This window comes from Macrobrachium rosenbergii, chromosome 23 (genome assembly GCF_040412425.1).
Source record: "Macrobrachium rosenbergii isolate ZJJX-2024 chromosome 23, ASM4041242v1, whole genome shotgun sequence".
NCBI lineage: Eukaryota > Metazoa > Arthropoda > Malacostraca > Decapoda > Palaemonidae > Macrobrachium > Macrobrachium rosenbergii.
In genome coordinates this window covers 43532104-43545302 of record NC_089763.1, presented here as the reverse complement: position 1 = coordinate 43545302, position 13199 = coordinate 43532104, and the positions used below count along the sequence as shown (strand labels likewise).

At 41.9% G+C, this 13199-nt stretch overlaps 1 protein-coding gene across 3 annotated transcripts in view; it reads right to left on the bottom strand.

Moving 5' to 3' along the window:
- cnk (connector enhancer of ksr) overlaps window positions 1-13199 on the bottom strand; it is a 75611-nt gene that overhangs the window by 53687 nt on the left and 8725 nt on the right. For 2 of the 3 annotated variants that reach the window (XM_067125829.1, XM_067125830.1), the window contains exons 3-6: window positions 9771-10048; window positions 9261-9429; window positions 7970-8047; window positions 7033-7161 (exon numbers count right to left, since the gene is read on the bottom strand). In XM_067125829.1, coding sequence (XP_066981930.1) covers window positions 7033-7161; window positions 7970-8047; window positions 9261-9429; window positions 9771-10048 — 654 coding nt within the window. Of the gene's footprint in view, window positions 1-7032; window positions 7162-7969; window positions 8048-9260; window positions 9430-9543; window positions 9607-9770; window positions 10049-13199 lie in introns of all 3 variants that reach the window. The other variant, XM_067125831.1, reaches the window with a different exon arrangement.

The following is a 13199-nucleotide window of genomic DNA, read 5'->3' as shown; positions in this document are numbered from 1 at the left end:
AGAAGCAGCATGAAAGGGGTTCAAAGGGCTTTGCATCAGGAACTTAAGAACCACGTAAAGGCCCCCAAATTCCAAGACGGAACCAAATACTGATGCACCTTAGTCGTCTCGAACGACCTAATGAGGTCATGCAGGTCCGTATTGTTGGCGATATCTATTCCTCTGTTCCGAAAGACCGCCGACAACATACTCTTATATCCCTTAATAGTGGAGACTGCCAGCTTCGGAACTTCCCTAAGAAAAAGAAGGAAGTCTGCAATCTGGCTCACAGTGGTCGAGGAAGAGGAAATCCCTCTGCGTTTACACCACTGTCAAAGCGACGCCCACTTCGACTGGTAAACCGCGATCGAAGATGTTCTCCTGGCTCTCGCGATAGCTCTTGCCACCTGGTGAAAAACCTCTCGCTCTCGCCAGCATTTCGATAGTCTGAACGCAGTCAGACCGAGAGCGGAGAGGTTTTGATGGTATCGTTCGAAGTGGGGCTGTCTGAGTAGATCTGGACGAAGAGGCAACACCCTTGGAAAGTCTACCAGAAGCGACATTACCTCCGGGAACCACTCCTTGTAAGGCCAATACGGAGCGATCAGAGTCATCCTTGTGTCTTGCGACGACGCTAACTTCCTGACCACTTCTCCCAGGATCTTGAAGGGAGGGAAAGCGTATAGGTCCAGACGAGACCAGTCCCAAAGAAGGGCGTCTATTGATACTGCTCCTGGATCCAGGACAGGAGAGCAGTAGAGCGGAAGCCTGTTGTTCTTTGATGTTGCAAACAGGTCTACTAAGCGTGGTCGACCCCATAAACCCCACAGTTTTTGACACACCTCCTGGTTCAGAGTCCACTCTGTCGGGAGCAGTTGATGGGCGACTTAGCAGGTCCGCTCTCACGTTCTGAACGCCTGCTACAAACCTCGTCAGGAGAAATTCGTTCCTGGAACTCGCCCACAACAGGATCTCTTTGCAAGGAAGAACAGGGAACGAGAATGAGTGCCTCCCTGCTTTTTCAGGTAAGCTAGAGCTGTGGTATTGTCCGCGTTTACCTGGACTGTGCGACCGGACACTTGATCTTGAAGAATCGAAGGGCTAGAAGAATCGCCCCTAATTCTTTCATATTGATATGCCAGGTCACCTGTTCCCCTCTCCAGGTGCCTGACACTTCTCTCTTCCCAGTGTTGCTCCCCACCCCGACATTGGGCCGGAGAACAACACTAGGTCGGGTTCGGAAGGCTTAGGGACACGCCTTCTGAAAGCTTCGAGGATCCAACCACCACCTGAGATGCTCCTTCACCTCGGGGAAAGTTTGAGAGACAACTCGAGATTTTCCTTGTCTTCCCAGTTGTCTTGCAGGAAGAACTGAAGAGGCCTGAGATGTAGTCTCCCTAGGAAAACAAACTTTTCCAGTGAGGAAATGGTCCCCAGCAGACTCATCCACTCCCTCACTTTGAAACATGTTTCTTTCCCTAGGAAGGCTAGGACTTTTCCGTAGCACAGCTGTTGATCGTTCGGGACGGAAAAGCCCGAAAAGCCACTGAGTCCATCTGAATCCCCAGATACACGATGGACTGTGGAAGGGTCAGGTGTGACTTTTCGGAGTTGACCAGCAGGTGAAAGTTCTTCGCCAGGTTCAAAGTTGCTTGTAGATCCTCCAGACACCTCTCCTCGATGACGCCTTTCGAATCAGCCAGTCGTCCAAGTAGAGCGACACAACGACGCCTGTCAGATGCAGCCACCTTGCTACATTCCTCATGATGACGGTGAAAATCATGGGAGCTGTGGACAGGCCAAAGCAAAGAGCTCTGAATTGATACACCTTTCCCCTCAAGACGAACCTCAGGAACTTCCTTGACTGAAGATGTATCGGACATCGTGGAAGTCACGCGTCCTGAAGGTCGAGGGATACCATCCAATCCCCTGGTCTTAAGGCTCCTAGAACAGACTCAAACTCCATCTTGAAAGTTTTTTCACGAATCCAAGCGGTTCAGGCTGCTGACATCAGCACAGGTCTCCAACTTCCCGACTGTTTCGGGACCAGGAACAGCCTGTTGTAGAAGCCCCGGGAATCCAGGTCTAAGACCTGTTCTACTGCTCTCTTGACGAGCATTTGCCGCAGCAGGTCGTACAGGATCTCTTGTTTCTCTGGACCGCACTAACGGAGAGAGAGGTCCAAGGGCTGAAAAGGCTTAAGGGAGGGGAGAAAGGAAAGGGATCTTGTATCCTTTCTCTCAAAACCGAAAGGGACCAACTGTCTGCCCCTCTCACTTTCCAGGTTCGGAAAACGCAAGAAGCCTGGCACCCACCGGTATCTGGAGGAGAATCACATCACTTCTTGCCCCTACCTCTAGCAAGGGCTTTTCCTCTCGAGAGGTTCTTTCCTCGAGAAGAAGGCTTTGAAGATGACCCAGCACCAAAGGGCTTCTTCATCTTGGGTGAATGCTGACGGGTTGACGTCGCCGAGGTCACAGGAACCGCAGGGCGCCGATGACTGGAGCCAACAGGTCCTGTGTGGTCTTCTCTTGCAAGCTTGCAGCATGTCCTTTACCATCGAAGCCGGGAAAAGATGACTAGAAAGGGGAGCAAACAACAGTTCTCCTTTCTGTGCCAAGGAGACGGACTAAAAAGATGGCGAAACCGCAGAAGAGTGACCTCTTCTTGAGCACTTTTGTTTTAAAATTCATCAGGCCAAGGGTTTTCAGATTTTATCTCGGACCGCCTTGTCCATGCAAGACAAGATGCTCAAAAGGTCCGACAAGGAGATCGAGTCCTGACTCCGAAGACTTAAGGTCCAAAGCTCCAAGGCACCAGTCAAGGAAGTTGAAAACTTCTATCGTCTTGAAAAGGCCCTTCAAAAGATGGTCCATCTCCGTAAGAGTCCAGGGAACCTTGGCCGTCGACCAGATGAGACCTCCATTCGAATCAACGAGAGGCGAAGTCTCCCTTAGATGAGGAAGGAAGACGTAAGCCTAAGTCTTCTCGGTCTCATACCACATCGCCGCTTTCTCCGAGAGTCTTGAAGGGGAAGGGCAAAGAAGACTTTCCTTGAGCTTTGCGGAGTCCATCCACAAATGGACTTTCTTGAAGGCCCGTTTTAGTGGAAAGCGATTTAGTCATCTTCAGAAATATAGGGCTTTCTAGACTTAGTCGAAGTCAGTTGAGAAGGAGGAGCTTTATCAACTCGGCAGAAACTTGTCGGGAAACAATTCCTTCAAATTTTTCGAGAATCTGGTAGTCCACAAGTCGAGGACTGATCCTTAATCTCATCTTCAGACTCCGAGATTTTTTGGAGTCTATCTCCAACATCGGGCGGGGAAGAGCAGAGAGAAGTTGGAGAGGAAACATTATTAAGGGACCTCTGCTTGGAAGAGGAACTGGCGATGCAAAGCAGCAGGAGAACCAGGAACCCACGTAAGAGCGACAGCAACGGCAGGTGGAGCGTCTTGAAGGGAGTCAAAAACGTTTGTCGGGATCACGTCTGGCAGCATGACGAGCTTCTTGGCGCCCAATCCGCCACGCCTGGCAGCATGGTGTAATCTGGATCTTCCCTCAGAGCGCCACGTTCTGGCAGCTGACGAACGTCATCAACAAAAAGGGTGAAAATGACGTCTAGAACGAGAGGGGAGGGAGGACGTCCTGGGGTGACGTCAAGACGGTCCTCCTCAACACCCTCCGGGACGAGTCTAGGGTTCCTTCCACAACGAGCAGGCAATCAGCTAAAGGTGAACGAGGAGCAGGAGAAGGAGAACGCCTAGATCTCTTCACTGGAAGTCTAACATCCTTCCGTTGGAGAATCGGGACCTGGACTCTCTCTGCAATGAATGAGGAGAGTTGCTGCTGCATGGAGGCAAAAGGGTCCTCGTTGGTGATGATCTCTCTCTGGAGAAATAATAACCTGGAGGCAGAAGGACTGGGGCGCCCTAATCCTCTTCTCTTGATGCTGGGAGAGCTCTTGGGCGCTCAAAACGTCTCTCTTCGGATGACGCCCTGTACTTCTTTTACAGTGGCAGCGATCCACAAACTCTGGCGAGGAGCACAGAGTAGGAGAGAGAGGTTTTTAAGCGTTAGATTTAAAGCTTCTCTTAAGAGATTGCAGAGTCTACCTGGCGGTTCCAAGTTGCGTGGGGGAGGACGTGTCAGAAGATCAGCAATCCTTCAGGACAAAAGCATTTTGCGCCTGGGCAGCCTGGGAAACGTCTTCAGGACCTGCCGAGGGACGCCAGACTGGTGGGGTTCCCCTTTCACCCTCCTTTTTTATAATAACATGCTCTCTCCTGAGTCCTGGGAGTCCAGCAGAGGTCCAGGCCTAGAGGCATGATGGGGCCGGTCTGACGCCCCTCCACTACACTGGGGCACTAAGTCACTTCACAACACTTTTCTTGGAGAGCTGACAATAGATTCTAATGCACAAAATCGATTCCATCAAAGAAAGCATATTAGTCTCCACTGGCACGATCTCAGGGGCTGGAGACAAAACCACCGGGTTAGGTTCTAAAGGTACAGGGGAGTTAGGACTCGACATCAACACTTCCCAAAGAGAAGCACTCCTGGAGGAAGACCTCCTCAGTCGATCACGCTCCAACTTCCTCACATATTTATCATACGCTCTCCATTCATTTTCAGACAAAGAAGCACATTCATCACACCTATCATTCAACATGCATATATGCTTCCTACAGTTAGAACATACAGTGTGAGGGTCAACCGCAGCTTTCTGCAACCTCACCTTACACTCAGACATCACACACGTTTCACGGTCAAACTAGCAGAGCTAGACCCAGACATAATGATAGTCTAATTCAAAACCAAAGAAAAGTCAAAAGCTTTATGCGATCTACCGATCCAAAGTCAAAATACCAAAAGACAATCAGATACTTAAAAAAAAGCAAACTATGACGGAGGAGCAGACAACAGTTGTTGACAACACAGCGACAGAGAAAATCTGAATAGAAAATGGGAATGGTTCCTGATACCGCCTCCCAGATGGCGGGAATGGGTACTAACCACCTGACCGATGCAATCGTATTGCCGCTTAAATTTGAAATTCTGTCGGACCTTCGGAGAATACAGCTATATATATATCTGACAGGTAAGTTTTTGAACAAATGATATTTTTCTAAAAATTGATCTCCTCTTTCTGTATTTCTCTTTACCTTCTGTTATTTCTTTCGAATGAACACCATACTCTTTGGAAGCTTGAATTTCAAGTCAATGGCCCCTGTGGGTTTATTCCATATAGTAAGGTTCATTTTCTGAATAATAATAATATTGTACAGTCATACTTCATGCATTCTTGTTTCTGCATTCACAAAATTTTCATTGGAACCTAACTAATTTGCATCCGTGATTTTTTCACAGATCTGCATACAGTGTGTACATTTCTTTTATATAATCGAGTTGTACCTTCGTTATATGACTTCTGACCTAGTTTACTTTCCTGACAATGACAAAGAAAACGTCAGTTATTAAATTTACAGTCCCATTTGTATATCATTGCAAACATAATACTATGGAAAATTCAAGTGCAACTACTACCTCTTTTTGCAATTATAAAACACAATTTGGAAATGCTTATCGCAAAGACAACATTCAAAATAATTACATTAAAAGAATACCTTATTACTCAACTTGTGATTCAATGATTCATAATGTATGTGCCAGCTGAGTCACTCAATACACAATAGAAATCTTGAGTCACACTCATAAGTTCACTACAACCCAACATCATTCTCTGCCTTGGCAGCTAGAGCCCACAGAAGAAACTATCAAAAGGAAAAGGGAAGAGGCACTTCCAGTACGGAATCTAATATAATAATCAAAATTTTTTATGTCCACGAATACAGTATACAATTTCTTTAATGCTGAATTGCTAATTGTATATAAGGCAATGTCACAGTTCTTCAGCATTCTTGTCTGACTCGAGACATTGGTGTCCATGTTTGACTGGAGACAAACCTTGCTGGTGAAATGCACTTACAATTAATTAAAGGGCTCCAAAACAGGACAACCCTCACCAAATAAACTAAAATATGTGATGCGTACCATGTTGATGTCCATCTATGATCAGTGTTCAGACATTTATATTTATGACAGTTACGGGAGAAGCTACAAAACTGTGCTGAAACGGGAAAGGTGGGAAAATGTTTAAAAGGTGGACAATTGGAATTGTGAGGAGAGGACTGAAAGTCTACATAAGCAAAACTTAGCTAATGCTGACAGGAAAAGATGCAAAAGTAAATGCTCAATCAGTGATGGTACAGATAGTGTCAAAAGATGTGCTCAGGATTATAAAATATACATGGAGTATGATATTTGCAATGCCAGATATGCATTACAAGAATGAATGGGAAGACAGAGGCATTCAGAACCATGTTGTGATGGATGGGCAGGTCACAGATGGGGCACAGCAATTCTGTGCCTTGGGTACACAAACAACTCTGAAGCAGGACTCAACAGAACCATAAGAGCAGCTGTGCCAATGATCAGCTGGAGAGAGACGGCTATAATATTGGTAAATAGATATTCCATATATAAGGCATGTTCTAGTCTACTATGGCGCAGAAACATGCACAAACAAGGAAAATGGAGACTGATTAAAAGTGTGACCAAAATATTTTAAGATTCATGGCTGAAGTACAGTGGGAAGTTTGTATTAGAACAAGAAGTGGAGGGACATGGCATCAAGATGCTGGAATAAATACTGACCTTCAAGTGAGATGGTTTGGACATGTGATACGAATGGATGAGGAACAGTTAGTCCAAAAAAGCTAATGCAGCAAGAAAAGACCTCTAAGAGAACCCAGGAAATCACAGACAACGGGAATTTATACAGATCTTTGATGTATCACACTTAAAAAAAAATAAATAAATAATTAGTTTTTCAGTTAATGTAACAAAGTTATTATCATTAACATTTTATGTCAAATTTTTTCTCCATGAGGTTAGAGGTAAAAAGAAATTACCTCCACTCTTCTGTCATGTGTGCCTATCGGATCTAGATCTTGATCTACCCCCTTTTTCATGGTTTCCTGAGTCTTTACTTACTACTGTTTGGTAGTTGACTTGAACAAGTTCATCCCCTTCTTCAAGTTTGCCACACTGATGTGCAGGGCTGAGGTTGCGTACCCCAGACACTTGGTGGATTCCATGGTATGATCCTTGTAGCATTACTCCCTGGAAATTTATATCAATGTACATGAAACTTACATGAAAAAATGTCTAACTTCAGTTGCAAAGTAAACAAAAATCAATGGGCCTGCCAAACTATAATTTCTTATTATGCAAATGTGATCAAATAAGCACAACTTAATTCTCCACAAAACTAGCCAGGAACTTTCAGGGAAACAAACATTCTACAAAAATGCAGCATGTAACCATTTATTTGGGTTTTCTTAAGGATATCTCAGTTCAGCCAATCTGTCACATTAATTTTTGACATTCACTTTGTATTACTTCTTTCTCATTTACAAATGTGTGTCAATATTAAGCTTTTGTAAACATGTTTTTTCAAAAATTGCAATCATCAGCAAGGATGGGATCAAGATTAGGAGATCTTAGGCAAGGACAGTCTGCATAATAAGTTAAATAATGAATTCCTGATCTGTCAGCACTAACCTTTAAGAGTAATTAACATTCTCCTTTTCCATATTTTTTAGAAGTCATTCAAGTCATGCGTTTTATACTCCAATTTTAACCATATTCATCAATACTACTCTTAACATAATCTTTTTGTGGGAAAAATTTACACATTCACAAGCATGATTATTATTGTAGTTGATGAATAAAGGTATAATTCAATGTAGTTGATGAATAAAGGTATAATTCAATGAATTCTCCAAAATATCAACTTATGATAAATTTGGTAAATTACTACTATGCTTATGATAAATTTGGTAAATTACTACTATGGGTAGAGAGGTAAAAATAAAGCCCTTATAAGCTTATAGAATGTTCCATAAAAAAGTATTCGACAAAAACTTACCAATTCATCATCAGCTTTCTTTTTTATCGTAGCAATGTCTAATGTTGCTGGCTGAATGATAAGTGGATCACTATATTCCTGTGAAAGGCATTAATTTTCAATATGACTATTATTAATTCAACCAAAGAATTTGTAACAATGTTTTTTCTAATTTATAATCAGTTGCAATAATCATTACCACTGGTAAAAAGGTACCCAGAATAAAGCTTGCAGCACTTGAATAATCGAAGTTTAAAATCAAATACTTTCGTAAAAATATACAATATTTTTGGCTGCTGTCAAGTAGCAGAAAAACTTCAGCTTCAGATTAGCTGCAATGTACAAACTTTACCATCTGGAGTTACAGTACTTCTATCTAATTATTTTCATATCTTTCTTGAAAGACCTTCACAACTAATGTATTTAGCAGGTATTCAATCAGCAGTGTGGCTAATATGATGATGGTTTATCAAGGGAAATTCTGAATATTTTGCTAAGCATTTTTGAGCTGCTGAATCATTTCTACATACAACCTCATCCCTAATTGTCTGTCTTATGGAAAATCAATATAATTTTAGTCACCTAATCATCTGTCTTAAGGAAAATCAAAATAATTTTAAGAAGTTATAACTTCAAAACCTATATCTTTCTTATGCCATGGAAGGCACAAAGAACTAAATGATTACTTCATATTTAATAAAAGGCAAAAACTTTTAAGTGCATTACTGCCATTAGTCTCAAATGTATATTACAATGCTATCAACAATTAACATTTAGGAGTGCACTTTCCCAAAAAGTGTTGACAACAGTGATACCTTAAAATCTCTCAAGAGACCCTCAGGAAAGCTATAACCTACAAAAAAGCAGAAATGTTAAAATCCAAATACAGTACATTTATAATAAAGTAAGTCTTACTGCAGGAAAAGGGTGAAGTTTGGGAAGAATAATTTAATACAATCACTAAACATTCCCACAAACCAAAAAGATCAGTAGCAAAGTGTGGCCAAGTAAGGAAAGGAATTCTTTAGTAGCAGGGAGGACCCACCCACCATAGTCAAGGTTCTGCTGTTTAATAAGTATGATACCAGAACTCAGTTTTCCATACTTGTTGTACTGTACAGTTAGTAACAAACAAATTTGCTTGTTTAGTGCAAGCATTTCCAATATGAAAATTATAATGATGAAGCAAGACGATACTTAACCTATACTTACTATTAATGTGCTGATGGAGAATGACCAGACACACTAAAATACATATAAATATGCCCCAAAAAACAATGAACTTTAATCCAGTTTATTTATTTACTCTTACCTGAATTATCTTGTCAGATATTTGAGCAAATTTGTAGCATGACTGTGATATGACTGTGGCCTGATTTTCCGCAAACATATCACGTTGAGCAATGGTTGCCAACCTTATGCTTAATTCTACCAAGCTGTTCTTCAAGCAATCATACTGTTCCACACCAGCAAAAGGTTGCCTGTAATATAAGAACAATAATTTTTCTTTCCCATCCATACAGAGCAAATATAATATAACAATACATTCAAAATACAGTAAATGAAACAACATTCAATGAACCAATCTGTAATACTTGTCCACATCAAGTCGAAGATGAAGAGCTAAACAACCCTCGAAGATGAAGAGCTACACAACCCTAAGTCAAATGAAAAGTCAGGGGATTAAAGCCAATCAAGAATAAAACTGACACCTGCTGGTAGTGACCCCTCATCAAGGCAACTATCATGCTACTTTATCTTCTTTTCATGCCATAACAACCTTCAACTGCCTTTGCAAAGTATAGTCTAAAACCTTTCTCACCTATTTAACCATGACACTAGCCCTTTCACTGATGCCAAAACATCCGACACCCCAGCGATGATAGCTGTTGATACTCTTTCCTGCTTTTTCTTTTCTTTTTCTCCATTACGATCAATTCTGTTATCACTGTCATCTTCTCCATCTTCATCTTCTCCTGCACTTCCACATCCACCGTTCCTGTTCGACGTAACAACTCGCAACTCATTATAGATGCTTCTGGCTTTGGAACTCAAGCGAAGGGCCAAGAACTGTACATTCTCCTGATATAGCTGATAATGCTGAAAAAGACAAATTATGTAAGCAAAATGCAAGTACATATAGTACAGTATAGCCTAATAATAAGGCATAAAGTAATGTAAACTCACATGAAGAACACCCATCATTTTGCCTACCTCTCATGAATATTTATCTTTCACACTTAACAAAAGTGTTTAAAGGCAACCATTCTAATCCATCCTCTTCACATGAAATTTATTCAAGAGTGACTGAAGGTGTTAAAAAATTCAGCTATGTGAAGAATACACAAACATTTAGGGGGAAGAAATAGACAAGAACTACTGGTGGCAACAGATTCCACAAACTACTCATATTTTCTAATGAGGTGTTACATCGTCATTATGAAATAGCTTAACCCTTAATGGATGGGCATCATCATTGCGTATCTATAACAGGTTTTGAGTGATGGACGGGCTAACTCATGTGAGTACAGGCGATCCAGTTTTATGGAGCTTGTCTAGCGACGGTGTGAACTGGATTTTCAGTGCAGGTAAGCGGTTTATTGGTGTCGGTAAGCAGTTTATCGGCACCGGTACCCAATTAACGGCACTGATAAGCAGCTTATCAGTGCTATTATCGTCGATTTTTAGTTAGCGGCGCTGGGCCGGAAACGGAACCCCCACCGTTAACTGGGGATTGCCTGTATTAACATTAAGCATCATATGATTTGGATGAATTTAGCGGGAAACATGTTCAAAGCACTGCAATGCTCCATAAATGACTTATAGCAACTGTAGTAGCTCAGCACAGGACAGAGGGAGATCAGTGGGCCTTGAGACTTGATGAGGAATGTACTGCCTGTCTCTATCCCATGACGTCTTTTTATTTATTTGCTCATAAATATACCCAGAAATTGCTATTGGTTTTAGTTCTTATCTTTCATGATAATTATGTCAGCTATAATTGTAATTCTGCAAAGAAAAGTGCAGAGAAATATTAGAAAAACCATATATACCTCACAAAAAGTTACTGCATCTCCCCATCTCAGTAAATCTCATAAATATTTTAAAACAAATATACTCAGGATTTGTTACTGATTTTATTTCTTATCTGTTATGATACTGTGTGAACTGTAATTATAACTTTACAAAATAAAATAAAGTATTAGAAAAAACATGTATAACTTCGTAAAAATGATATTTTTATGATAAAATAAGGTTTTACTTATACTTACCTGGTAGTTACATATAGCTGTCGTCTCTGACGTCACGGCAGAATCTTAAATTTCGCTCTAGCGCTATAAACACCTAGGTGATCCCTCTACCAGCGCCCTCTATAGGTAACAAGGAACTATCCCAACAATGTTCTAGAACTCATTAAGTTTTATGCCCACTTGACATGAGAGGGGAGGTGGGCGGGTTTACTCATGTAACTACCAGGTAAGTATAAGTAAAACCTTCTTTTATCATAAAAATATCATTTTTACTTATAGAACTTACCTGGTAGTTACATATAGCTGATTGGCACCTTTAGTGGAGGTGGGACCATGTCAGCCACATACATTGTTAGAAATCAAAACATGAATTTTAGTTCCTTACCTTGAAGGATTGCTGACTCAGCGGTTACTGCCTCTGTAGTCTGCTTATCCCTCGATTGTATTGACAGGATATAAAGGATCCGGGTGTCAGATACAATCTGTTAGTACTGCCGAGAGGACAACGCCGTGATGGACAAGACTTAGTATGCCCTTGCTCTGGGCGCAGTACCAGATTAACAATAAGGGATCACCTCTATCACCATAATATTAAAAATTAAAAACTTTCAACCACAAAATTAAAAAGACTGTAGGTACTCCTAAACCATCAAACATAGTACCTACAGACGACGCAACCAAACCCAATTTCCAACATCAAGGAGAAAATGTTAGTCGGATAGGATTGCCCCTCTTTCTCCCTCACCCACCACCGTGTCAGTAACCACTAAAGGCCCTAAGGTACTGCCATTGTCAAAATCTGTCTTCAATTCTGACAAGTAATGCGATGCGAAGACCGACTTACATCGCCAAAACGTAGAATTCACAATCTTTTGCACTGATAGATTGTGCCTGAAAGCTAAATATGTAGCTACAGCTCTTATCTCATGTGCTCTCACTTTCAGAATTCCCGTGTCTGAGTCCTGACAATTCCATGGGCTTCGAAATAACTTCTCTTAAGAAGAAAGCAAGAGCATTCTTGGAAAGTGGTCTCGTCGGGTTTCTCACAGAACACCACAAGTTCTCCGAAGAGCCCCTGATTCCCTTTGTTCGGTGAATATAGAACTTTAAGGCTCTCACCGGGCACAACAATCTCTCTTGTTCTCCTTCTCCCACAAGATCTGAAAGGCTCTTAATGCTGGAAGACCTAGGCCATGGTCTGGACGCATCTTCGTTCTTCGCTAAGAACCTAAGAGAGGAAGAACATACAGCTTTTCCTTGAGCAAAACCAATAGTTTTGTCCAAGGCATGAACCTCACTCACCCTCCTGGCTGTTGCGAGTGCTACTAGAAAAATAGTTTTCTTAGTCAAATTTCTCAACGAGACATTTGCCAAAGGTTCAATTGATCTGAACAAATCCATTTAAGAACGATGTCCAAATTCCAAGCTATTTGTTTAGGAACTTTCGTCTTGAGGTATTAAAAGACTTAAGTAAATCCGTTAGATCCTGATTGTTCGAGATGTCTAGACCTCTGTGCTTAAATACCGACGCAAGCATTGATCGATACCCCCTTAACTGTGCTCAAAGACAATCCTTTTTCCTTATAAAGGGATAGCAAGAACTTTGCTATTTGATTTAGAGAGGTTTTAGAAGACGAAACTCCATGTCTATTGCACCAGTCTCTAAACTGACTCCATCTTGCCTGGTACACTGCGTCCGAAGACTTTCTTCTGGGTCGCGCAATAGCGCTTGCAACCTCCTTTGAAAAGCCTCTCTTCCTGAGGAGTCGCTCGACAGTCTGCAGGCGACAAGCCGTAGAGCGGACAAGTTCTGATGGAACCTCAGGAAGTGGGGCTGTCTGAGTAGATCTTTCCTCGACGGGAGGATCCTCGGAAAATCTGCGAGAAGGAGGAGAAGATCTGGGAACCACTCCCTCGATGGCCAGAATGGAACAATTAGTGTCATCTTGGTGTTCTTGTGGTTCCTGAACTTTTCCAGGACCTTCCTGATAATTTTGAAA